The following is a 26,149-nucleotide window of genomic DNA, read 5'->3' as shown; positions in this document are numbered from 1 at the left end:
TGCTGCTGCTGCTGCTGCTTGTGTGCTGTGCTTGGAGAGCGGGTAGCTGCTGAGTCTTGGATGATGGGTGTGGCCTTCTCGCTCTGGGATTTATAGCTATGGGAGATTGCTCTCACGCATGACTTGTGAGGCAGGAAGTGGTGGTGGTCTCCTCCATTGTTGGAGCACCATGAATTCATCCTTCGGAGCTGGTCAATGCGGAACTGTCACTGCGTGACTGTGTCGTTTGATTGGGCCGAGTGCAAATCCCATTTCTGTAAATTTATATTTTTTTTATACTTTTAATGTACAAATATTTTTAATTATTTAGTAAATAATTAATAAAAATTAATTATTTGTTATTAGTATATTACCTTGGATGACTAATTGTATATTACCTTTTAAACTTAGATTATATTAGTATTATGATCCTTATACTTAAAAAATTATATTAAAATTTTTATAATTTTAAAAATAAAATAAATAATCTTATTTGTCTTAACATTATCAACTGTATTGATGGAAAACACAACACGTGACACTACGTACTGGATCGGTACGAAGACAAAAAGATAATTTTAATATTTCTTTCGTTTCTAATAACTTTATTGGCAAAAGGATAATTTAAATATCTCACGTGCTAAAAGTAGAAGAGAAATTAAAATTATCATTTTATCTATCACTTTTGTATTGATCCAATAAGTTATATCATTATTGTATTTTTCACTAATAATGACTTTAGGATAAATACATTTATTTATTTTACTTTCAGAATCATAGAGATCCCAATATAAATTTTTTAAGTACAGATATTATAATGCTAATAGAGTTCAAATACAAGTAACTACAATTTGTTCATTTGCCTTAACATCATTATAATTTTAAAAATAAAATAAATAATTTTATTTGTTTTAACATCGTTAGTTACATTGACGAAAAACATAACATATAAATCGATACGAAAATGATAGACAAGAAAATAATTTCAATATACCTTTCGTTTCTAATAACTTTATTGATAAAAAGATATGTTAAAATAATTTTTAACATTCTATACATTAAAAATGAAAGATATATTAATCTAACCAATTGTGTTACTTATATGTTTTTGTTTTCCAAAACAACCGGCACAAATGAAATTGTTTATTTTCACAGCTCGCATTTTGAATCCCACTGCCCTTACAGAAAGAGACTTCCGCACTGCACTGTTTGGTTTCTCTTTCTTCCAATCTCTCCGGCCTTTGTGCACAAGTCACTATTGCAGCGACGATTTGAAGTTGTCATAGTCCCATGCATCGAGAAGTAGCAGCGGCTGCTGCTGCTGCTGCTCCGAGAACAGGCTGCTGCAGAGCTCCTCCCCACCCAAAAACTCCTCGTCCAAGTAGCTGCCCTGCGCATCTCGAGCCTTGTTGTCAAAGGAAAAGGAGGAACCATGAGGCCGGTTTGCTTCAGCATTGAACACCACGCTGCGGTCGCTATCGGAAGCGCCGTCCTTACAGATCAGAGGAGGCCTCGCCTCCTCCGCTGCGTCCATCTCAGAGGCTGAAAGCTTCTTCGCTTTGAGATCTTTGATCTGAATGGTTCACCAGGGATGTGATAACACATGTATAGTACTTGAGACGACATCTCGAGTTCTGCATGCTCACCTCGGCTATAAGAGCCTCCTTGTCGTGGCGGAGGGCATCACAGTCGAGCTTGAGGGCATCATGCTGAGCCTTGAGGTTGCTGTAGTCGCGCTCGAGCTGCTTCGTCTTCCATCGAGCGCGGCGGTTCTGGAACCAGACAGCCACCTGTCGTGGCTGCAGGCCTAAATCTTGTGCCAGCCTCAGCTTCCTCGCGGGGTCGAGCTTGTTCTCCACTTCGAAGTTCTTCTCCAGTGCTCTGGCTTGCTCCATGCTTAGTCGGCGCTTCTTCTCTCCCAGCCCATTGCTGCGGAGCTCCTCCTCGCACTCCATCTCCTCCATTCCATGGAGAAGAAATGCCTCATCCTTAACCAATTCTTCCACTGACAACAATGAAAAGTGCAGGTCTAGTGATCTTTAGAGAGGGAGAGAGAGAGAGGGGAGGAGGACAAGACCAGGATCTCTTTCTACCAGACCTTTAAGGGTGTCTGAGCTGCTGAGCCTCTTCATCTTGTTTTGAAGTTTCCTTTCCATTGTAACTTTGTGGATGGGTCACGGTAAGGAGGATGGAACGATAGAGAGCAACAGAAGTGAGATGGACGGAGGTAGGAGGAAGGTTTGGCTGAAAGGGAGCTAGTTGTTCCAAGGTAACTCTTTTTTGACCTTGTTCTTGGCCATCTTCTCTACTTTGAGCCCATCACCAGATGCAGAACAAACAAGCTCTCAACATAACAGAACCTGATCTGATGATTCAAGAAGAGAGGTATGATTTCAGCAAGTTTATGGAGTCTATAAATAAAAGACAGCAGAGCTAATTAATTGTGGTGGTGGGGATAAGAGGGTGACATTGTTGAAAAGGTAGGAGAAGGGAAATGAACTGAGACTATGATGCAATTGACACTCAAATGCAACAGTGTTCCATTTGTTTGTAAGAAATATTTATGTTATTGGTGGAGGGAAGAGGAGATGTTATTAAATTGTTTTTGCTTTTAGGTCTCAATAGCATAGCTAATAAACCTATCATTTTCTTATCTTTGCACCACTTAAGTGCAAATCCAGCTGAGCCACAACACAAAAATCTTTAGACTATACTTGGAAGCCAACAACTCATGTCAACATGTCTATTCCACAGTTATCACCTAATACAAAAAAAAAAAATCAAATGGTAAACGATTCCCTTTTACCCTGTCTTCATTTTTCTCTCACCCATGGCTTCTTGCATCTATAACCAAAACAAAATCCATGGTACTAATATTTTGGATCATCTGCTTAAACAATTGAATCATGTTGAAGTTGAAAATTGCTTTTATTATTATTATTATTAGTATTGTTTGTTTACCAAATCTTGTTCGTCAAATGTCTAAAACATCTATGAGGTGGAATAGCAACGTGTATCTGTCTTGAGCACGTCACATTGATTGCATGGACCAATAAAATGACATTGTGAGAAGTTTTCTATTGATGTCACTCGCAGAGAATGGCTGGCCAAAGACTGAACATCACATTACTAATGGCTAGAATTAGGTAGAGATGAACACCACAAAGAGAGTACGTGTAGTAAACATCCATGGTTTATGATCCAACAAGTCTGATCAACTTTTCATTTGCCCATAAATCTTAGAGACATGACATCCACAAATAAAAGAAAGAGGGCAAAGATAGCTGCTGCTGCTGCTGCGGTTGATGCTGTATAGAAACAAACCTGTTTTGAGCGTGTCTATGAATATACCATTAGTGCAGTGATTGACACGGCAAACTGAAACTTTGATGATTGCATCCTCTATAGACTTCTCTTGGATATCAGCAACCAAAGCTTTCGTTTACGACTTGAGCCACTGATTCCTTAATTCAGCATCCAACGTATCAAAATATTCCAACAAAGGTTCATCAAATTGTCTGCTTAACATAGAACCATCGTCATCAGAAAAATGCTCCTCCATATCACACAATAATTCTACATTTAAATACAAGGATACAAAAAAAAGATGGATTTAGGAGCCCATGATATGAGAAATAACCAATATACATTCTTGTTGAAGATGAGAAACTTTCCACACCGTACTGCATTATAATGTCTCTACACAAGTCCAAAAGGTTCAGCATCTCAGGAAGAAATATATTCCCCACAAAACAAAGAAGCTCTCATCGATACCAGCAAATCATTAAGCTCAAGTATCCTGAGCGGCTGAATGATTTTAATGTTCTAGTGATTCTAGTTCTAAGTGATAAATTCATCAAGAATAGAGTCAAAAATGTTATCCATTCTGACAAGCTTCTGATTCTTCTTTGACATCTTTTTCCCTCATCTTTTGGAAAATTTAGACCATAGATAGATTAGAAAAAAACAGAAGAGAGCAAACAGGACAACATGTAAAACATGGTTTGAGCCCTGCTGGATAATTTTCTTGTTAATCCTCCTCACGTTGTTCTTTACCCCTGCCTGAGCTTTTATGAGAGTCATTTGCTGTTTTAAGGGAAAAAAAATGTATCAAATAATGATTAGAATATAAACTATGAACAAGATCTAGTAGATATCCAAATATATAAGCATTTTACAGATATCCAAATATATAGATATTAGGAGTTACAATACCTAATATTAATAATCCTTTCCTAGGAAGCAAAATCATCAAGACACCGAAGCAAATGCATTATCTTTAGGAGAGATCACTGCTATTCAAAGGAACAAAAAGCAAACACTCATCACCACTCATCCCCAGTATATAAAAGTTCAAATACCAAACCATGGCAATGCCATATGAATTTAACATAATGTCTAAAAGATATTAAGAAAATCTAAGCACTTACATAATAAATATGCCAACAGTCACAAAAGCATCTAGCAAATTAGCATTATAACCTCAATCTCCATTTTTTCATAAACATGAAATATAATTTTTGTAGTTCTATGAATGCAATTAAGGAACTTTCGGAGAGTACATACACAAACCGAAAGCAAATATATCATGAAAGCAAATATATCATGAAGCAAATTAGCATTATAACCTCAATCTCCATTTTTTCATAAACATGAAATATAATTTTTGTAGTTCTATGAATGCAATTAAGGAACTTTCGGAGAGTACATACACAAACCGAAAGCAAATATATCATGAAACTAATATAAAGAATTGTGATAGTCCTTTTTCTTCAAAAATTAAGAGTGTGAACAATTAAAGTTAAATAGATAGTTATAGTTCAGCAATTCAATAAATTAAGCACGTAGGCGCACTGGGGAAGTGCATGCGGTAATTGAAACTGCCAAAACTGACTAATAAGTAATAACTGAAATTACCAACTGAGATATGAAATCCTTCTGAAACTTGGCTTCATTTTCAATCTCTTGGGCTACCTGGTATGCCAAATATAAGTTTTGTTAAACAGAGAAGCCACAAAATCCGGGCAAGGAAAGAAATTATGACAAAGACTTATCTTGAAAAGAAAATGCTAAATGAAACAATCTATAAATCACGTTAGCAACATTATCAGACGATTATAAAGGTCATTCTTATAAAACAAAGCATTGAGGTTACATTTATTCCAAGCACATATATGTTTTCATAAGTTGAAGCCCATCGAAGATGTAAAACTTAGAATATTCATAATTATAAGATAAATACAGTTGCATAGATAATGAAATACTGCAAACCCAAAACCCGTTGGTGCTTAAGTGTCTAGCAGTACACGATAAAGCTTCCAGCTTCTTTTTCTTCTTAGATATTATCTCATGAAAGTTTGCATCGCATATACCCTTAAGGATAGAAAATAATGTGCAGTTAATCGAATTTGTTTGCATATATTTATACAACTTTGCTTTTGTTTAATTGGTGGCACCACCGGGGTGGATCAGCTTTCTAAGGATTTTAAAGAATGACATTTGTTAACTTTTGTTGATTAATTAAGCACATCATAATTCGTTCTCCAATGAATCTCCGTGCCTTGTGCTTTATGATTGTATTTACCATCCTCGGATCTATCTCAATAACCAATCATCTCAGACATAGAAAATCTTAACTTACTTTTGTAGAATCTTTAAGCACGACCCAACAGAATCATAATCATGTTCTTTTTCTTCCCAAAAATGTAAATAAGTACCAGAATCTTAATAATGTATGGCTTATTCAAGAAAAAATAATACCAAAATTTCCATAGATCCTGGAAAAACTCAAATAGAATGCAACCAAGCAACATTTCAACGACAAACCATTATGTGATCCAGATTGAGTCAGCCCTAAGAACACCAATTATTACCAGGAACAAACCTAAAACGTTCGAAGCCAATAGCATCTCTAAACGATCACCAAATTTTGTTCTTTATTTTGCCAATATCTTCTTTATTCACATCCGACTTTTCCATCAACTATAAAAACGCATCCAAAATGAAAAGAACCAACTCAAGGTACATAAGCTAAGAAAACCAAGATCAACAAACTCCAAACGCATTTCCATCAAGAGAAGCGAAAAAAATACTCACGCCCTTCAGCTGTCGGATCTTTCCACGGAGGCCAGTGATGTGATCGTCCAAATCCGCGTGTATCGGATCGATCTGCAACTGGATGTCATCCGAGGCCGCGGCTGGCCTCGAGGTGAGGCCCTCTCTGCAGCCCAAACCCCGAGAGGCCAAATCTAGGTCATCTTAGATACAAAACAAAACCAAAAAATAGCAAAATTCCAAAGAGAGATAGAGAGAGAGAGAAGAGAAAAGAAGATGATAAACCTCGATCGAAGAGGACCAGATCCATGGAACGGATTCGCCATTAGAACCAGCGAACGAGCGCTCAGCGTGGGCGAAAGGGGAAGAGAAGACGGCTCGCAATCCGCGGAAACTAAGAACGGGGAAGAATGGGCAAGAAATAAGGGAAGACACGAACGGTTCGGCTCACTTGTTTTGGTCCGGTCCGGTTCTGTTCAACCGGGTTTGTTCATGGTTTGAACTCTTTTGCATATTAGTCCTCTAAATATTTGTTTTTGACCCCGGAAGATGAACGGCTGGGATTCACTTTCATTCCAGTGCTACGGAGACCGCCAGTTCTCTTTGACGAGAATCTGCTCACCGATGTGCGAATAAGATTGTCAAAAATAATCGATTTTGTGCCAAAAATAAATTCATATCTCATCTCGCAGATGGCAGTAATATGACCGGAGAGTCTTCAGACCTCCGTACATCATATCGGGAGGAGAAGAAAGCGGATGGTATGATTACCCCGCGAGTAGTCACTTCTGCGCACTGCGGTGAGGATAATGACTCGATATTCAAAACATTTCATGCGGGTTCGATGTGCGATCTAATTTCGGTCCGATTAAGCTCGAGTGTGATTGATTTCTCTGTTCTATAGCGTAAATTGAGTCGGAATCGACTGCAATCGATCGGGTTCTAAAGTTTATGACTGGTCTGATAAATCACCCAATAATATAATATTGTTGAGACATACTTCTGTTCTTCCGAGCTCGCTCCCCACACACAAACCCATCCCCCCCGCGGCGATCCCCTCCCCTCCCGTTCCGATACGATGATGGCCTCATCCCATCTCCTCTCCCACCACCCCCACCCTTTCAGTTTCGATGGGAAGAGATCCAGCGGACTCTTCAAGAAAGGGGCGGCTTCTCCCACTCCTTGCTTTGGCCTCGGGACTTCATGTTGGAGGAGGACGACGAGGAGTCGTCCGTCGCATAGAATCATGGCTGACTCAACATCTGGGAGGAGGCAAGTGGAGGTGCGCGGAATTACAAAATTAAATGCCGTAATTGTGGTTCTGCTATTTCAATCGGTGTATTCTAGGGCATTCTCTCAAGGCAATTTGGTTTCTAGGTAGTGTATGATCCGGATGAAAGGTTGAACAAGTTGGCGGATGAAGTGGATAAGAACACTGGACTTTCTAGGCTGTCCCTCTTTTCGCCGTGCAAGGTAGTTGGCCCTGAACACTCGGACTTCTCTCGTTGATACCGTTGCCATGGCAGTTGAATTGATCTGTGTCTCTGTGGTCGTGTGACCTGCAGATAAACGTGTTTTTGAGGATTACTGGTAAGCGGGAAGATGGTTTTCATGATTTGGCATCGCTGTTTCATGTAAGTTTAAAGCTTTTACTCGCTGCAAGTTAAATAGCTAGGAAAAGGGATTGCATTTTCTGTTATTAATTTATTTCGTACCTCTGTACGATTGTTGTTAATCTTAGTTTATAGGCCTCATTTGTCGGCCCCAGCACCGTAGCAATAATAGTTGAAATTTCCAGTGTGGTAGTGTTTGCAATTGAAGAGTTATTTGGCTACTAGAACCAATTACACTTTTGTTGTGAAGTGCTGGATGCTTATTCTTGTTTGGTGATTTTTATGTCAGTGATGAGGCAAGTTGCTGTTGTATAGATATGGAAAACTTTTTGGGGTTACAGTTTCAGTGTTTATCTTCTTAATTTATGATTTATGATTGTTTTACTTATATATCTCTCAAACTTTCAGGTTATAAGTTTAGGAGATACTATCAAATTCTCCTTGTCGCCAACTAAGACCAGAGATCGCTTGTCAGCTAATGTGTCAGGTGTTCCACTGGATGAAAGAAACTTGGTATGTTTAAGTATCATATGTTGTCTTCAGGTGGATATTGTCGGATGTTTGAGATAACTAGACTTGAGTTTTGTACTATACAGAAAAAAACGTTTGTTCATGTCATAAGCTTTCATGGAATCTTCTCTTACTCTGGAGTTCTGTGTTGTTAAATGTCAGATCATCAAGGCACTCAACCTTTATAGAAAGAAAACTGGTACCGATAACTTCTTCTGGGTAAATCCATATGTTTTGAGGCAAAGTCTGAAATTGTTTGAAGTATATATTCTTTCTTAGAGATTTTAAATTAATGTCCATGTCCACATTACATACAGATTCATCTTGATAAGAAGGTGCCTACTGGTGCTGGTCTTGGAGGTGGAAGTAGTAATGCTGCAACTGCATTATGGGCTGCTAATCAATTTAGTGGCTGTCCTGCTACCGAAAAGGAACTTCAGGAATGGTCAGGTGAAATTGGTTCTGATGTCCCCTTCTTTTTCTCGCATGGAGCAGCATATTGTACTGGTAGGGGAGAGGTATGCATCACATAGATGTTGCAAAACTATTGTTTCCTTTTTCCCTCGATAGAGACTATATAGCTAAATATCATCTGGTCATGTGTGTATCTTTTGAAAATCCAATCTAGCTCATGCTAACATGGTAGAAATTATTTGCGATCGTTTGTCTCTTTGTAGTTTCCTTTTAGCACGTGTATGAAATTTCTGTTGAAAATTCCTCTACGGTTCTCATGTTAAAGAAGCTATTATCAGAAGAACAGAGCATTTTCTCTACAGGATTGAAAAAAATGTCAAATATGGAATGCTGAGTTCGAGTTTAGCAACCTCCAATTGATTAATTTCCTGCTATATGTTAAGCAGTTTTAACTCAAGAGTATCCCTGTTAGTCCAGAGTCACAGATAGATGCATGTATCATTTGGACATGGTATCTGCATCTGGTATCATAGCTTATACTAGAACACAGTTCATTATCTTATGGACGTTGTCAAAACTGGAGATTCATTTTAGTAGGCATTTGTAGTAGCTCACAATTATCCTTCAAGAAGGATTTAACTGATCGAGAGTTTCAGAAATATTTGAATGTGTCATGATTAAAAACTCACACTATATTGAACTTCGTGTCTAGTTTATTTTGCTTATGATTAACTGCATAATGACAATCCTGAAATTAATATATTTTAACATGGCATCCTTGGACGTGAGGTGTTTCTACCTTTCTTATAAGCATTTTCTTGGTTATCTTCATGTTCTTTCTGTGTCGGGATGGGAAAGGCACAATGCATAATTTTTGTTCTGATTTGGTTAACTAGTATTGAGTTTGATGGTTTTCTCGAAGGATATTTTTGCAGGTTGTTGAGGATATTCCACGTCCACTGCCACTGGACTTGCCTATGGTTCTCATAAAGCCTCAAGAAGCATGCTCAACTGCCGAAGTTTACAAGGCAACAACATATAACTTTGATTAAACTTGACATGCATCACCAATTGTGCCTTTAGTTTCTACCTACTTAGATTATTTCTTGTGCAGCGACTTCGGCTAGACCAAATTAGTTCATATGACCCACTGGTGTTGCTTGGTGAGATCACTCAAAATGGAGTATCTCAAGATGTTTGTATAAATGATCTTGGTATATATTTCTATTGCACCTTTTTTATGCTTATAGTGTCTCTTTCTAATAACTGGTCACTTGCATATTAAGAAATGTTGCTTCTGCTTTGCAGAGCCTCCTGCTTTTGAAGTCCTTCCATCTCTTAAAAGGTTGAAAAAACGTGTGCTTGCTGCCAGTCGCGGACAGTACGATGCTGTTTTCATGTCAGGAAGGTAAGATGATCACCAGCTTTGCTTAGGTTAGATATGAACGGCTTTGGGTTTGGCATGAACTCATAAGCTGATATTTTACTGGATTCTGTTTAGATTCTGTACATGTTATGCTGCTTCCACACCCATTTTGAAGCTTGTTTTCCTTTTGCTTAACTGAATTAAATGACTTTGTTTCTCTGACTTACATGTCTTGGAAATTGTGTAGCTTTAACTTGCTGATGTTCAGTTTCTAAACTCCTGTGCAAACTTTGAGTTTGTCTGCTAATTTTGCAATATCAAATAAAAATAAGCGAGCAAGCAAATTAAGAAAGCAAGTTATCCAAACATTCTGTTGAAGATGCACTAGAAATTTCTTCTCTCCATGTTTGTGGCATGCCTATGGCTGACACCCCTGAATGGACGAATGGAGACAAAAAAAGTTGAATACATGTATGAGAGTAAAATAGGAGGCAAGTACTTGTTATGAGTCAGGATCTTTCACAAAATAACATACATAATTCTTGCATCCATTTTTTCAATCATGCAGTTGTTTGAAGCTCTATACCTTGAAATGATCTTGTTCATAGAGCTCCATGTAGCATTGTTCGTCTCAAGTTTTCAATGGATAAATCAGAATTTTCCAATTTTCGCAAGGGCATGAGTGAAATCATCCCTACTGTCACGACCTTAGCTGGTTTTGCCTAAGTCGTGCGGCACCCTTGCGTGTCCGTCCGCAAAGGTCAGCCTCCCCGAAGCCTCCCATTGTCCCTTAGGACCAACAAAAGAGAGAACGGGCTAGAGAAAACGCCTCAATCGGGATCCACAAGCAAACATCTCCGAAAAACACTTTATAGACAATGCAAATTACAAACATACCTTACAAGCTCTGAACAGTGGCACCACAAAGGGTAAAATGGTCCATTACAGACCGAGAATCTCTCTCACGTGTCCACATGACACAACTTTTATTTACAAGCCTGAAGAGGCCACCAACCCAACTAAAATGGGACTATCAAGCCTTCGGCCGCCCCTCTACCTGCTGTACAAGGCATGAACATGCCAAAAGACACGGACATACATAAGCATTACATCAAACACCCTGTTAAGAAGTTTGTCCGTGACATTCTCCCCCACTTATTCCTTCGACGTCCTCGTTGAAGCCTTTGTCGACACTGCAACTTCTCGCCTTTGCTGAATCTTCAATCTTCTGCTCCAGCTACAATGCGCCTCTTGACTCCCAGCTGCTCTCCGCTGTTGTTTTTGAGTAGTCGAACCTTTGATCCGCCATGCTGCTTCAACTCGCCAATGACTCTGACTCTGGTGTGGGGTTGGCTGAGTTGTGTTGATCCTCATTGATTCCTGCGGATCTCCTAGATGAAGGAAAAGACCATCCTTACTGCGTCAGTCTCTCATAAATTCCACATGCTGCTCGAACTGGGTGGATACTTGTTGGAGCTTTAACGAGCATCGTCTCGCAAACTTCTGAAGTTTTGGGTCCTTCCTCCACAAAATCTGCTCATTGACTCTTCTTTCAGTTAGTTGTCACATCCAAGTAGGTTCGCATCACTTCCGCTTTCGATTGGCATTTCGTTGGGAAATGAAGCGGACAATCTACTCTCAGTAGCACTGATCACCGTTGGTGAGGATTTGACAACTATTGTCTTCCATTATCTTCGAAGGGTCTTTGAACTTGTGCAGAGCTCCTCTGCTGGATAGATAAGAGAATTGGGGTACTCGGTTTCGCCCATCCTCTTAAGAGTTGAGAAGGCAAAGGTTACTTGACTTCGCCCGCCTCCTCGAGGTTGTACTTCATGCGTCGAGCTGGTTACTGGCCTTCGCCTGCTCTTTGCTCACACTTCTGAAGCACTTGAAGTGTTTGCACTCCTTGCGTTGAGTTTAGTTACTGTGATTCACCTTCTCAATGCCATTGAACTTCTGGAATGTAGGAAGTTTTCACCCCAGCTTGGAGTAATTCTCTGATAGATGAGGTCGCCTCTGGGATTGTACCGTCTTCTCCATCAACCCTGCCGCCTACTCCACTGAGTAGTAAAGGTACAGCACCGCGTACTGCTTGCTTCGTTCCTTGGTCGTGCACTCTTGCATGACCCGAAGTTCTTCACTTACGGCTATCTTGATGAGAAACTTGTTGACACCGGTCTTACGAAGTTCCTCGGCCTCTGCCCTTCAGCCTTGTCTCGGTACTTGGAGATTGCCTCTGCATGCTCCACCTCCTCGGCCCCTTTCACGACCAAGCGCTCTCCCTCCATGAGAGCAAGGGATCAATGACTTTCACGGAAGTCCCGCCTCTGCGGTACCATGGCGCTGCCATGCCCATGGCCCTACTATCCGTTGCCTCGCATCTGCATCCCTTTTCTTCACGATCAGTAGATATGTCTCTGTGGCACTCCTCTGAGTCCACCTCCATTCTAACCGATGCTTGATTTTGGGTAGCTAAGTCCCTCTGGACTTGTCGTCGCTTCCTCGCCCCTTTCGACCCCCTGCTTCAACACCTCTGTGTTCTCCAAGCAGTCCGTTTGGTCGATGGAAAGACAGACTGCAACTCCTATGCATGGCCTCTACCATCACGTTGTAGAGTTTGCACCGATTCTGTTCTCCTTAGCTTCCTTGGTAGCAACGTCCGCTTACTCGACCTTGTCCTTTGACTTGTCGGGCTCCCTTAAGCGAATATGAGCTCTGGAGCAGTCCAACTCTCCAGCTGCTTCGATCATACCTCTGCATGATCAAGTCCCTCCCATGGGACTCACTGGTACTTGCATTCGAACTCTTCCCTTGGTGGAACACAGCCCCCATATGCTGATGACCAAGGTTTTCATCCGATGCAAGATTCGATGCACGCCCGGAAGACCCGCCTCTGCGGTACCATGGCCTTCACCCCTTGAATCCAAAGCCCTTCTTGCCGTCGTGTTGTTCACCGAAGTGGAGCTTCCAGTAGCTCTCGATCATACCTCCATATGATCTAGTCCCTCCCGGGACTATGTCGTGTGTGTCGCATTGCCACGAACTGTTTCACCACGATCCGCTGCACCATGTCGCCTCCTGGTGACATCTCCATTGCATTCTGATCCTTGTGGAATAAACTCGAATTGTGAACCCTCCATGTGTGGCCTCTGCCAATACATCGCAGGATCTCTTCCACCTTCGGTTTTGTTCGCTCCTTTGGCAATCGACCTTCATTCACCCACTCCTGGGTCACACCTAGATGAAGCACCGCTCTAGGACAGTCTGTCGCCTAGTAGCTCCCGAAGTCCCCCGACTTCGCTACAATTAGTGCACCATTGTCTGGATCCTGGGCCTCTGCCCCTACCAGCACAATCTCCGCTGCGCACCGCTTCCTTCATGGCAACTTGAATGGCAACACTGTGGCATATTCTTCAAGAGTACCCGCCTCTGCGTCCTCTTGCCCCGTGCTAAGGCCTTCTGAACTCAACTTCGCCTCCGCAAATTGAGTCGCCTTAGTTCCTCCATCAAATGCTCCTCCGAGATAAGGTGTATGTGCCCCGAAGCTCCCTTCGTCTTTGGCACCATGCAAGATGAGTCCGCTCTGTCAGAATGAAGGACCCAAGGAACAACATGATTCTACTCCTGCCTCTACAAGAGTTCATGTCCTTGACCTCTGTCTAGGGAAAGCACTGTGCCTCTGCTCCATGTTCCAACTTCTATGCTGGCTCCTTTCATGCGGCTTGGGTACTTCGCCAAGTTACACCCAAGTTGCTCCGCTCCTCGTTTTTGCATTGAGTCGATGGTGGCCCTCGCGCCCACCATTCCACGGGTCAGCCCTCCCTTGAATTCGATTTCCATATCGACTCCAAGTGTGCCTCCATTTGAGTTGCTTTGGGTCGCTCCCCCACTTGATCTCGCAATGCATCCACCAATGCATTCTCTCAAGCGAGATCATGCGATGACTCCTCGCCGCCTGCTCAGTCCATCGAGCTTCGTGGAGTTGTTGTTTGTAGAGGTACTCCTCCTCAACATGTGCAGTCCGTCGCACATGATTCTCCCTCTGGAGAGCTGGGACTTATCCCTCCTGGATAACTGTCCCATTGGAGCAACATCTCTCTTCGTTTCGGAGACCACCATCCCCTTGGACTACTCCGATCTGCTGAACAAACTGTGCATTGTTCTGCCTCCTGCAAACACACTTGCTAGATTGCACCTCCTCGTCAATACAGCCCCCGCTGCGCCCCTCAAGGCCTAGCAACATGCTGAACTTGTTGCACACTTCAGCCTCCTACGGACGTATCCTTCACATGCCGAAGAGAAAGTTTCAATGCTCCATGGCGCCGAGTCTCGATCGCCTTGGGATGGCCACGAACATTCCATCGTCCGCATACAAGCCCATGCATGAGTACCAAATTCTTCGAGTTAGCAATTCCCCTCACCTCTGTGAGCTTTGCATAACTCTTTTGGTCGTTGAGCAACTCATTCCACCTTGCATGGTCTCATTCTTGCCAAGCGCCTCGCTTGCCTAGAGCACCATCAAGTATAGTTGTCAACGTTGAGCCGTAGCTCAAACTCAGCCATCCCAACCTTTGTGCGCTCCGCATTCTTCCAAGCTTGCCTGTTCTCGTGGTGCCTCTTGCGCGAAGGGTTGGCCATTCCTCTGAATGCCAATCTCGGATGCCCGCTCCTCTAAGCGACTCCTTTTCCCTACATCTCTATGCCCGTTTTCCCCCCAAACGGTCGCGCGTGTGCTGACTGCCCTCAACGCAGCCCCGCTAGGTCCCCCACGTTTGCATGCTAAGTGTTTCTATGAGTGCTTGTTCGGCTCTGATACCATAATGTCACGACCTTAGCTGGTTTTGCCTAAGTCGTGCGGCACCCTTGCGTGTCCGTCCGCAAAGGTCAGCCTCCCCGAAGCCTCCCATTGTCCCTTAGGACCAACAAAAGAGAGAACGGGCTAAAGAAAACGCCTCAATCGGGATCCACAAGCAAACATCTCCGAAAAACACTTTATAGACAATGCAAATTATAAACATACCTTACAAGCTCTGAACAGTGGCACCACAAAGGGTAAAATGGTCCATTACAGACCGAGAATCTCTCTCACGTGTCCACATGACACAACTTTTATTTACAAGCCTGAAGAGGCCACCAACCCAACTAAAATGGGACTATTAAGCCTTCGGCCGCCCCTCTACCTGCTGTACAAGGCATGAACATGCCAAAAGACACGGACATACATAAGCATTACATCAAACACCCTGTTAAGAAGTTTGTCCGTGACACTACGGCATAAATTGTGCGACCCTGTAAACATTCATGACTGAGCCCTTGGAAGCATCCTCCAACTTACATGTTTTATTGCATTTGGATTGAAGTATAAAACCTTATTGTGGATGGTGACTGAGTTTGGTTCAGCATTCAGCAGAACTGTGCTTGCAACTGGCTGAAAATTACACTTGATGGAAGTCCAGGTCGTGAAATTTTATGGAAACAATGCCGGCCGTGTTGGCCCTGTTAAACCATCATTTTTTTTGACATAGAATACAGATAGCAGAACTACAAGAAAGTTCCTTTTCTGCATAATGTTATCTCAGAACTACAAGACAGTTGTTCTGAGATGATATTTGTGCCTGATTTATGACTATATTTTGCTTATTAATACGATTGGTTCGATCGCATATCTCATGAACAAATAATCAGTGATGACATTTGGCTTTTGAATTTGAGCATTGGTGCTTTTACTAACCCTTCAATGTTCTTCACATATCTCGATCAGCGGAAGCACCATCGTCGGTGTTGGTTCGCCGGAGCCTCCTTCATTCGTATATGATGATGATGAATACAAGGATGTGTTCGTCTCAGGTAAATGTATTGTCCATTTCCATTCATACGTACCTGTGGGTTTCTAATCCTGCCATTTCTCTATCCAATTGCAAAATCTTAGTGCTTGTTTGAATTATTTGATGCAGAGGCGTGCTTCTTGACACGCCAAGAGAACCAGTGGTACAGGGAACCGAGTTCACCGATCGCCTATTCCAGTGAAGATTTGACTTCTGGAGCAGCACCAACAAGTTGAAATGATCTGTCATTCTCTTCCTGCTCGATTCGCAATTTCCTTTACGAATGAGCATACAGATTTATGTAATGGCTAATATATGACAGATGAAATAGCTTGTAGAATTGTGTATGCTTCACAATTATATGATATTACCAGCATATCAAAACCCAAAGCTGGGCTTACTTATTCAAGTTCGAGTCAAACTCATCGGTTCGACCTTTCGCTCTCGGTCAAAGGCGACGCGTTGTCTCGAGGCTTCCTTCGTTGATCACGTCGCATCATCGCCGTTGCTGTTCGCCTCAAGTTCATGTCATAGGATGGCGATGCGCCCAAACCGTACATCCAATACGACCGTCGCATAAATGCTCCTCCTCGATTTCCCCGGCGTCGTCGCCGTGGTGGCGACCCTCCTCCTCGCCCTGGTGGCGCTATCCGGTTGGAGACCGCGGGTCGAGCGCCTACGCCCCGATGAGATAGACGGGGCGAAGCCGGACCCCGAGTGCGCGACCGCCCTTCCGGCATGCGCATCCGCTTGCGCCAATGCATCCGCGAGGCTCTGCTCCGTGTGCAAGGCTGCCGCCTTCTGGAGGTGTAAATGCTGTAAGGCCCGTCCTCTACTGGTAATCCGACTTCCCGACTGTTGCCGTTCATTTGGTTAGAGATTTCACAAGGCAAGCCTTATGATGATTTGATCATGTCTTCTTTCTTTTTGTCAAAGGTATGATTTCATAATTTCTAACAGAGATGAGTTCTCGTAAATGCTCTTTGGTAATTGGGTTTGTGAAGCAGTAGTAGTCAAGAACAAGCACAGACACCACCAATACCAGAAGCAAGGACAGTACCCAACAATTGGAGCATTAGTGGTTACTGCATATGCTTACTTGATTAACATCTTTTGCAGAAGTAACCAACATGCTATGGTCAAACTAAAGGATAATCTGAGTCAATGTCAATGTTCATATATCTTTTGCCCTTGAAGCCTGTAGTGCCTTCAAAAATCACATCAATGTACAACTTCAGACTCTGTTTATTTGAATTTAGAGGCTTGAGAAGTTTCCACTTTAGAATTTGGTGGAATCTACCTGCCATATCCCACTTACACCTTTTGAACCAATGCCTATTAGAATATGTCAAATTGTGAACCTACTAACAACCTAACCCCACGTAAACACTGTTTTAGTCGAGCAATTACTTGCATTTCCTAAAAGTGGATCAAACTGAATACTTAGCCATCAGAAGTTACATATGTAGGTTTTAGTTTTACTCGAAGCCTTTAACTTACTTTAGAAGTGATACGGCATATTATGGATTTTGACATGTGGACACGACCCCCAACCACGCCAGCACAAGCACGGAACCTCAGGAGGAAGACGCTGCACCATGTCGGATGTGCCATCAGGAATTCGGGATGATGGTTGCTCCCATCCCACTTCGTCTAGGGCCGCACAAACTAGCGCCGTCCCGATAAGGACCGCACCGGAAAGGTCGGGACGATGCCGCATTGACGACCCAACTGTGCCCTCAGCCCCTCATGAGGATCCCGGAGCATGCTCGTTGGGGGGAGGGGAGTGATAGGGCATATTATGGATTTCGCACGTGGACACGACCCCCAACCATGCCAGCGCAAGCACGGAACCTCGGGAGGAAGATGCGACGCCACGTCGGATGTGCCACCAGTAATTTGGGATGACGATCGCTCCCCTCCCATGCCGTTTGGGGTTGCACGAACCAGCGTCACCCCGACAAATTTATAGGGCATGTTTGTTGCACACTGATTGAGATATTCCTCTTTTTTGAAAATTTCAACATGAGAAGATTTGGATATACAAAATAATGAGTAAAGACCAGACATGATGCTATCTAAATCCTACTATGTGTGATGCTTTCTAAATCCTGTTGGGTGCTATCTTAAATGTCTAGTCTCCTTCCTTAGGTCCCTAAAATCCTAAATCATGAACCACAACAAATTTTATGCATTTTCAAATATTCTAAGCCAAGTTTTGTAGTGTCTAATATGTCCAGTTCTTTTGATTCCACAACCGAGCCTAGTGGTCTAGTAGTTGTTGTTGTCATCCATGGGCCATGTCTATGAACCAGTGTGAGGCCATCCTCTTGTGCTTGATCATTCAGTGGAGGCACAAGATCTGCCCTGTTTTCTTCAATTTCCGAAGTGGCCTCTCCGGTGAGGGTGAGATGTTGCTGATTCCTGAGTTCTCAATCAGTGTGTTTTGGTTATAGTTATGTATTCTTTTGTTATATGTTATATGCACTTCTAAGCATTATCATCTTGATTTAACAGGTTTCCATTATCTTTAGTTACATAACAAACAAAGAATTAACAGTTTCTTGGAAATTGCAGCTCTCAGAAATATGTCAGATTCTTCACTGGAGATCAGGTCACAGGAAGGTGTGCCGTGCTAAGAAATTTGATCATCCTGCTCATGTAAGTCTCTCCAACTTGAGGGAATCTTTTTGTGTCTTAAAAATATGTTCTGTTAACAATTTATGCTTCAGAATTCATCACATCTTGAGGAATTCTAGTATAATGCTGCTAAGAATTCTGAGAATTGAGATGATAATACTAGTGCCTATATGTCCGTAGAAAAAAAAGGAACATTTCTAGGTCTACGAGCCTTCTTCCAACAAACCAAAGCTTCTACCTTGTAGGATTCTGAAAGACCCGTGTCGTGATTGCTGTAATGCCTCCAGGGTGACCACTTGAGATGTGCATAGAGAAGTTGTGTCTTACGTTTGGATAAAAGATAGAGCATTGCGAACAGAAACATTCCTTCATGTTTATTAATTGTCTTGCGATCTTCATGGTTACTAGCACGGAGAAATGGTACAATTTCAAAGGAGCCCGGCAATGTAGGCAGTAATTTCTGGAAGGTCTGTGCTTATCAGTTTAGTTTACTTGAAATCTTTTGGTTCATCCGTATCCACCAATTCCTTCTAGAGATCATCCTGTGGTGATAGGATGTTTATGCTCTTACATTCATACACTGTTTTGTAGTCGGCGAGGGGCATTCCGGAAGAGAGGAAGGGTTTCAGATTGGTGAGTTCTTGAATGTCCAGTATCTTGTGTCTGTCTACACTTACCGTCTTCTTCTTTGCACTTGAACTTGACAACTCGACTTGCCAGGATCACCAAGCTGAGCTCCCCGATGGCTCTACCACATTCAGAAGTAAAGTACAGAGGCTACACAAGATTTTGAACGAAATGGAGGCTTCTTTATCCTCTCACAAAGCTGAGGTTTGGAGTGTAATCATAGTTCACTGTTTTGGACTTAACTTGATTTCTTCCATTTTCTCTTTTATGTAATCCCTCCTAGTGGAAGGAGCATAGCTCAATGCACAGTTCTTCAGTTGCTTTTCATCCTAAGCCATCTCAGGAGGCAGTCGATGCTGCTACAAGAACTGACCTAAGAGTGAGTGAAGGCCTGCGGTCTGAGGAGCTTTTGACACTACAACGGGCAGAGATAGAGCAAGCAATAGCTGAAAGAGATGCCCTTTCTTTTTCTCGTATCAACACCTTTGGGAGCTTCCAAGCATCATCATGTGCTGAGTTGGTGGCTATGTATTCTTCAGGTTGCGATCCTAAAGTTAGAGATCAAGAGGTTGAGTCAACTCATAGAGGAAGGTGTCATCTAGATTAGCTGGTAAAGACTTGATGTAATCTTGGCGATGATATTATATAATACCTTCGGGTGTTAGAAAGCGGATATCAACTTGTATCCACTTGATGAATATAATACCTCTTTAACTTGAAGAAGTCAGAGCCGTGTCGAGTATGAATGAGAATGAATGAGATTGGAAGCACATCGGACAACCCTACAGGAAACAAACATCAGCCGCCATGTAACTTATCACCAGCCCATTGGTTGAAGGTGTTAGGAAAGAGGAGGCCATCAGACCCTGCAATCTATCACTAATCCTGTTTGTCACTATATTATAAGCAGGAAGAGATCATTTAGGTAGAACGTCCATTGTTCATGCATTGGAAGTCTTCATCACTAACAAGCCAAGATCACCAATCCTGCAAGCAAAAGATTCATGGCTCTCCATTGGTTGGTTGGTTGTGGTAGACAAGCATCTTAATCGTATCGCATTTGCTTGTAATATTGCAGTGAGTTAGAACATACTTTTCCAAGGGATGAGTACAGAGGCTGTTTGCTTGTGGTTGCAGGATTCCTGCAACAAATTAACTTCATTTAGTGTGTCAATCACCTCACATCTGATTGATCCATCAACAATGGAAGCTTGCTTAGATTTTATGATTCTTTTTTCCATTCAACTGCAATTTCTAGAAGATGCATTCCACAGCAAAAATCCATTAGATCAAGTCAAACTACAAACTTTTCCTCGAACGAAGAGATTATAATAAGAAATCCTTCATCATTACTCAAAACTAATAAAATGATATCTCATATAATTAAATATTTATATTTTTAAAAAAATTATATTAAATTTTTTATATTTATTAAAGCGAAACATTCGATATCGTTTGTCTACGAAAATACTGCATATGCTCAGTAATAAACTGAAGTTGGACAGAGTTAGCACATATTTAATGATAGATCTTACGGTATTTTTGTGAGTAAAGTCGATGATATTAAGAGAAATGAAATTAAATTTAAAAAATATAAAGATCGAAATGCTAAAGATAATTAATTATATAATTTTGTTTCGACTAAATCATTAATGATGCTTATCTTTGTGTTTATGTTCTAACTTGGCTTGCCTATATATGCCAATCATATAGCTCTTCGCCACAAGACTCTCATCGCCTACGATGGCTACCACCGGTGACCTCAGTGCAAACCCTCCACCTGCTCTGGGAAAGCTGGTCACGGTTCTGAGCATAGATGGAGGCGGCGTGCGTGGGCTGATCCCAGCAACCCTGCTTGCCTTCCTGGAATCCAAGCTCCAAGTATATATATCAATCTGGTGGTGCTGTCTTCTGCAGCACTTGCATTTCTTGGCTCGCTCACTCATGGTAATGTGATTGGCAACAGGAACTCGATGGAGCAGACGCGAGAATAGCAGACTACTTCGACGTGATTGCTGGAACGAGCACCGGAGGACTCGTCACCGCCATGCTCACGGCACCTGATAAGGATAAAAGACCACTTTTTACTGCAAAGCAAATCATTCAGTTCTATCTTGATAATTGCCCAAAGATCTTCCCACGGAAGAAGTCAGTGGGATCATTCATTCTGTTGATTCTTCATAGCAAGAAGACGCCTATATACGATTCGCTTGTTGCAGAGCTGGTCTTCTCAATCCACTGCTGAATCTGTTTGGAGCAGTCACCGGACCTAAGTACGATGGCAAGTATCTGCACTCCAAAGTACAGCAACTGCTGGGTGATACGAAGCTGAGTCAAACCCTAACCAACGTAGTCATCCCTACCTTCGACATCAAGTTTCTTCAACCCATCATCTTCTCAACCTTTGAGGTATGTGTATATATTTGTCCCCTCGCTTACCTCTCCGTTCAAGTAGATCTCTATATAGTGAATGCCTCGTTGACTGTAGACGAAGTCCACGCCATTAAAGGATGCTCTTCTGTCGGATGTTTGCGTTAGCACATCTGCAGCTCCGACGTACCTCCCCGGCCATTGCTTCGAGACCAAAGACGATGAAGGGAGCACTCGGGAGTTCAACCTTATCGATGGTGGTGTGGCAGCAAACAATCCTGTACGTGCTACAACTTCCGACGACATGGTGTTGAGGATGATGAACGAAAAAGAAAGAGATATGAAGCCAAACGCTAATGAAAGAATCATAATAACTCAGAACATAAAACCCTTCAGTAAATAAACCTGATTTCAATCCCTCAACGAATAATGCTCTTCGGATCATCGTTTTGGCTCTCTCGATCTGACTGTAAGAGATGCACTATCTAAGGCGTGTGAAACTATGGATGACAGACTCTAACTGCGATGAACCAAGTGACGAAGGAGATCTTCATGGAGAATGCTGATTTCTTTCCGATCAAGCCAGTGGACTACGGCAGGTTCCTCGTCATCTCCCTCGGCACCGGGTCGAACAAGCGGGAGGAAAGGTTTAGCGCAGAAGAGAGTGGGAAGTGGGGGTTGCTCGGGTGGCTCTACAACAAGGGCACGACTCCCATCATCGACATCTTCTCTCAGGCGAGCGCAGACATGGTGGACATCCATGCCTCCGTTCTCTTCCAAGCGCTCCATTCCGAGCAGCATTACTTGCGGATTCAGGTACGACGTGTCTTCGCACTTTTGAGAGATGGATGCATCGATTGGTTCAACCTCGCACGTCTGGGTTCGAGCAGGAGGACGCTCTGGTCGGAGACACGGCGTCGGTGGACGTATCGACGAGGGAGAACTTGGAGAAGCTGATGGAAGTCGGCGGCAACCTCCTCAAGAAGCCGGTGTCGAGGGTGAACCTGGAGAACGGGACCTTCGAGCCATGCGACGGAGAGGGGACAAACGAAGAAGCCCTGACTCGATTCGCTCGCCGGCTTTCCAGCGAACGAAAGCTGAGGAATTCGAAGTTACTGCTCTGATCTTACTGCGTCCGCTCAGTGTTAGCGATCGGTGCGTTGAAGAAGTGTGGATTTCTTTGGCATGCTTGCATGCATGCAGCCATAGATTATACCTTTCATGCAGACGAACGTTGCACGCATGCACGCTGATTGCGCGTACGTATAGTGCTCGATGAAATGATCCCAAAAAGCATTGAAGAAATGGGGAGCGTAAATAAATTATAATACATGAAGCATCCGTTCACTAACTAAATTATCTCCATTTCATTGGAGCTTACACGAGAAAAATTGCTATATAAGAGCAATCAGGAAAGAAATATTTATCCTAGTCGGCAGGCGGTCCAAAAATTTCAGGCTCGCAGTTTGTGGCTGCAAAAGGTTCTTTAGATCATCCGGAGGAAGAAGGTAGAGATGGCGGGTTCTGTCACGGGCAGCAAAGTTTCTTTAGGTCTTCCTCCTTGGAGAAGGAGGTGGGAATGATCCTCGAAGCATAAGGATGAAGATCTTTGTAGGCGTTTCTTATGGTGCCTTCTGCCACACCGGTTGCGAGGGATATGTCTGCAAAAAATAGAAAATAAAAGAAGAAAAAATATCTGTGTTAAGAAGACAAGAAATAAAAGGATTGGCGTCAAAAATGAGAATGAAACTGTGAAACCTTTGATTTGTTTCTTGTCATCAGATAGCTGAGTTATCATGTAGATAACAGCTGCTGCAATTGATATGGGGCTCCTCCTGCACATTTCACTGGTCAATGCAAAAAAGATACAGTTTCCGGAGGTAATGGTTGGCAGCAACAGACATACTATCCAATTGGATGGATATTTAGGTGTAAAAATGAGACGATATGCTGCTACTATACGTTAGTTCTCAAGGCTAAAAAGCCGAAAACTACAACCTCAAATGAAAAAATCACAATACAAAAGGCGGTTTTCTTTTTTGTGCCAAGACAGTATTGAGGCTGTATCTACATTTCAAACGAGGAGATCAAAAATGCTAAATTGCAATGGCCTGTCAGCTCTATCAAGCCATTCGAAAATGTAGTACCGTATGTCGAGTTCGTCTGACTTTTGAACTGCTTCTTGAGCCGCTTTAACTTCTTGGTTTGTCATCCCAAGATGCGAACAGAAACGTCTCTGCAAAACACAGCAGAGAGCCGTGACAAGTGATTGTTAAACGACTGAAGACGTAAGAAACTAAAAATGCACATCTAGATCGACGTCAATAGCATGAGATTAACATCGGTTAGACATGGCCACAACAGAAACAATAGCAGAATTAGGTCCTCAAACTAACCAAGAAATCTCCTGCGTTTATTGTGCCCATCTCCATGGATTTTCCCATCTCAACTTCCAGCTGTTTGACGATAAATTCTTTAGCCCGACCGATGTCCTTCTTTGTAGCTCCATTGGCAACAGAACAAATCTCTACTTGAATGAAAAAAATATATTAGCGATATCTATTAAAGACGAAAGTCAGAATGCAGAAGAAAGTTCGACATAATCAACCTTTTACGGTACGAGGCTTGTCCTCCTGTCGACAAGAAATGTATAGACAAGCAGCTAAAATTGCCTCTTGATTTCGTCCTCTAACAGACTTCAGATCTTCGACTTTCTTATATATCTCATTGGCTCGATCCTTAAAAAAGAGAATAAGTTTTTGTTTATGAAGATCTTGAGTGTTCATGTCCATCTAATTCAGGTATTAACGTCGACAAATATTCAACGTTGATGTCATTACTCTATCGACAGACCGTATTCAGAAACACCTTCTAGGAAAGGTCGAATAAAATGATTATTAGGGAATTAAATTTTTTGGACTGAAGAATGCCAAAACTATCATCGGCATAACACATCGTGCCTTTCATTTTCAACGTCTAGCATACGAGTCTAAGAGGCTAACGGTGACTTATGTTTCAAAACAGAGAAGATGTGATGCAAATAGCACTGAAGGAAATGATCAGTGAAGAAGATTGGGGCACCTAAAACTTTCAATAGAATGATATTTTCTCATGAGCCATGTGCTTAGCCAGTGAGACACAATATATTTCATTGTCTACTTCTAAGAAAAGGATTACGACGAAAAGGAAACTTCAGAATGATGCAAGAGAAATGTCGTACCTTGATAGTGGCAACAAGACCTAACCTGAAAAACAAAAGCCACCAGATCAGAACTTGCAATTATATATGACTAGCAAATCGATAACATTGTTGGTTCAATTTCTTGCCAAACCATCCAGTAATAGTTTTTAGCATCATCATTTACCCTTGAATATTCTAAACCAAGAAACAGAAGAAAGCAGATGAAAGAGAGGGAAAAGTAAATGTTTCCAGTGTTACATGAATAAATTCAAACGTAAAATGTGCATCGATAGATCGCTTCTGAAAATAGTAATGCTGTGGTTGTTGAAGAACCGCCTACATCCCAGGTTATGAACTTCACAATCCTGAAGACTTGTGCCGCTACAGTTAACCAACCCTGCTTTTTCTTCAGCCTCTCTTTCTCCTTCATAGAAGTAATTGCAAATCGATAACCTTAGGGAGAAGTAATAATGCCCCTTTTGAGCATCACACCATTACGCAGATGCCATTTTTTTGCCTCTCATAAAAGCCATGCCTTTGCAAATACTCATTCATCATCTAAATTAGTTACCAATTCCTACTAATACCAAAATTGCTCTCTGGAAAAGCACGATCATGTAACTATTCATTCCACAAAACTATGTTTCGTCCTATTTATCAGATTAGAGAGAAGAATCAAATGACCTAAACAGTTCGTCCCAAAATTTCCTCTATTGCATTGAATTCACAGGATACAGAGATTGAAAGGTATTGAGGGCTCCCCAGTCGTGTTTTTTTTGGTACCCAAAATCCAATGATTCTAGAAACCAAACATCTTTCTTCACCTAATAATTTGTATCCACGCCATCTAGTTTAGGCAACTGTCAATTCTAATGGTTCGATCTTTCATCATCCAAGAATTTGTGCCCGGACCTACGAAAAGTTATACATCAGCCAACCCTAATGATTTTAGGAATATAAGATGTTTGGTCATCCAAAGAACACGTTAACATCGCCGTCCGAGGAAACCCCAAAAAGCGAATCGATTCGAGGGTCAGAAGCCCATACCAAAGGCGCGTCTGTCTCTGAGCCGAAATCGTACGAAAGGGTTGTTTCTACAACCTAAGCAAGGGAAGAAAATAAGAGGCATAGGAAGAACCTATCGGCCATGGTGGCGATGGCCTTGAAGGCGAGGATGAGGGACCGGTCGGAATTAGAGGCGCGGTTTTGCCAGCGGCCGAGGGAGGAGGAGAGGAAATCGCCCTGGGCACCTTTAGGTGTGGAGATGACGGTGGAGAGGCCGCCGTCGGATAGGAAGGGGTTGGCGGGGCCGCCGACGCGGACGGGGTCGTTGTCTCCGGACTCGTTGGCGAAGGTGCGCCACTCGGAGGTCTCGTCGATGGAGTGCGCCTCCAGCACCAGCCCGCACTCGGAGCACACCGTGTCCCCCGACGAGTGGTCGAACACCTCCTCCGTCGACCGCTTGCAGTCGGGGCAGAAGCCGTCCCCCATGGAGAGTCGTCTCTCCTTGCAGAGAACGGTATTCAGGTGAGGCCTACACGCCATGTCCACACATATATATATATATATA

At 42.5% G+C, this 26,149-nt stretch overlaps 6 protein-coding genes across 8 annotated transcripts; 3 read left to right on the top strand and 3 right to left on the bottom strand.

Moving 5' to 3' along the window:
• Positions 1–959: 959 nt before the first annotated feature.
• On the bottom strand, positions 960–2,375 carry LOC135651312 (homeobox-leucine zipper protein HOX13-like). The gene is made up of 3 exons (XM_065171312.1): positions 2,078–2,375; positions 1,626–1,984; positions 960–1,552 (listed from the first exon to the last, which is right to left on the bottom strand). Exons 1-3 carry the CDS (start codon positions 2,133–2,135, stop codon positions 1,235–1,237), a joined length of 735 nt encoding a protein of 244 aa, XP_065027384.1. The 5' UTR covers positions 2,136–2,375; the 3' UTR covers positions 960–1,234.
• A 1,233-nt stretch (positions 2,376–3,608) lies between these two features.
• On the bottom strand, positions 3,609–6,478 carry LOC135651313 (bet1-like protein At4g14600). Its single transcript, XM_065171314.1, has 4 exons — positions 6,319–6,478; positions 6,076–6,199; positions 4,897–4,953; positions 3,609–4,065 (listed from the first exon to the last, which is right to left on the bottom strand). Exons 1-4 carry the CDS (start codon positions 6,357–6,359, stop codon positions 3,904–3,906), a joined length of 384 nt encoding a protein of 127 aa, XP_065027386.1. The 5' UTR covers positions 6,360–6,478; the 3' UTR covers positions 3,609–3,903.
• A 574-nt stretch (positions 6,479–7,052) lies between these two features.
• Positions 7,053–16,170, top strand: LOC135651310 (4-diphosphocytidyl-2-C-methyl-D-erythritol kinase, chloroplastic-like). The gene is made up of 11 exons (XM_065171310.1): positions 7,053–7,315; positions 7,411–7,506; positions 7,599–7,667; positions 8,055–8,159; positions 8,319–8,375; positions 8,474–8,674; positions 9,506–9,598; positions 9,685–9,784; positions 9,879–9,978; positions 15,698–15,783; positions 15,891–16,170. Exons 1-11 carry the CDS (start codon positions 7,112–7,114, stop codon positions 15,995–15,997), a joined length of 1,218 nt encoding a protein of 405 aa, XP_065027382.1. The 5' UTR covers positions 7,053–7,111; the 3' UTR covers positions 15,998–16,170.
• Positions 16,171–16,321: 151 nt separating this feature from the next.
• Positions 16,322–19,982, top strand: LOC135651311 (uncharacterized). The gene is made up of 5 exons (XM_065171311.1): positions 16,322–16,599; positions 18,339–18,422; positions 18,993–19,034; positions 19,122–19,232; positions 19,312–19,982. The coding sequence occupies exons 1-5, from the start codon at positions 16,342–16,344 to the stop codon at positions 19,633–19,635; spliced, it is 819 nt and encodes a 272-aa protein (XP_065027383.1). The 5' UTR covers positions 16,322–16,341; the 3' UTR covers positions 19,636–19,982.
• Positions 19,983–20,749: 767 nt separating this feature from the next.
• On the top strand, positions 20,750–22,728 carry LOC135651950 (patatin-like protein 2). 2 transcript variants are annotated; one of them, XM_065172617.1, is made up of 6 exons: positions 20,750–20,909; positions 20,995–21,176; positions 21,248–21,437; positions 21,517–21,678; positions 21,912–22,214; positions 22,289–22,728. In XM_065172617.1, exons 1-6 carry the CDS (start codon positions 20,772–20,774, stop codon positions 22,520–22,522), a joined length of 1,209 nt encoding a protein of 402 aa, XP_065028689.1. In that variant the 5' UTR covers positions 20,750–20,771; the 3' UTR covers positions 22,523–22,728. The 2 variants fall into 2 exon arrangements, with proteins under 2 accessions (XP_065028689.1, XP_065028690.1); XM_065172618.1 differs by lacking the exon at positions 21,517–21,678.
• LOC135651951 (transcription initiation factor IIB-like) lies at positions 22,695–26,135 on the bottom strand. Of its 2 annotated transcripts, none has more exons than XM_065172619.1 (7): positions 25,718–26,135; positions 24,619–24,643; positions 24,007–24,136; positions 23,795–23,925; positions 23,546–23,634; positions 23,157–23,245; positions 22,695–23,059 (listed from the first exon to the last, which is right to left on the bottom strand). In XM_065172619.1, exons 1-7 carry the CDS (start codon positions 26,122–26,124, stop codon positions 22,926–22,928), a joined length of 1,005 nt encoding a protein of 334 aa, XP_065028691.1. In that variant the 5' UTR covers positions 26,125–26,135; the 3' UTR covers positions 22,695–22,925. The 2 variants fall into 2 exon arrangements, with proteins under 2 accessions (XP_065028691.1, XP_065028692.1); XM_065172620.1 differs by having other exon boundaries at positions 23,157–23,233.
• Between the last annotated feature and the right edge of the window lie 14 nt (positions 26,136–26,149).

Source organism: Musa acuminata, chromosome BXJ3-10, assembly GCF_036884655.1.
Source record: "Musa acuminata AAA Group cultivar baxijiao chromosome BXJ3-10, Cavendish_Baxijiao_AAA, whole genome shotgun sequence".
Taxonomy (NCBI): domain Eukaryota; kingdom Viridiplantae; phylum Streptophyta; class Magnoliopsida; order Zingiberales; family Musaceae; genus Musa; species Musa acuminata.
Note: the sequence above shows the minus strand (reverse complement) of the source record. Positions and strands in the feature narration are given on the sequence as shown.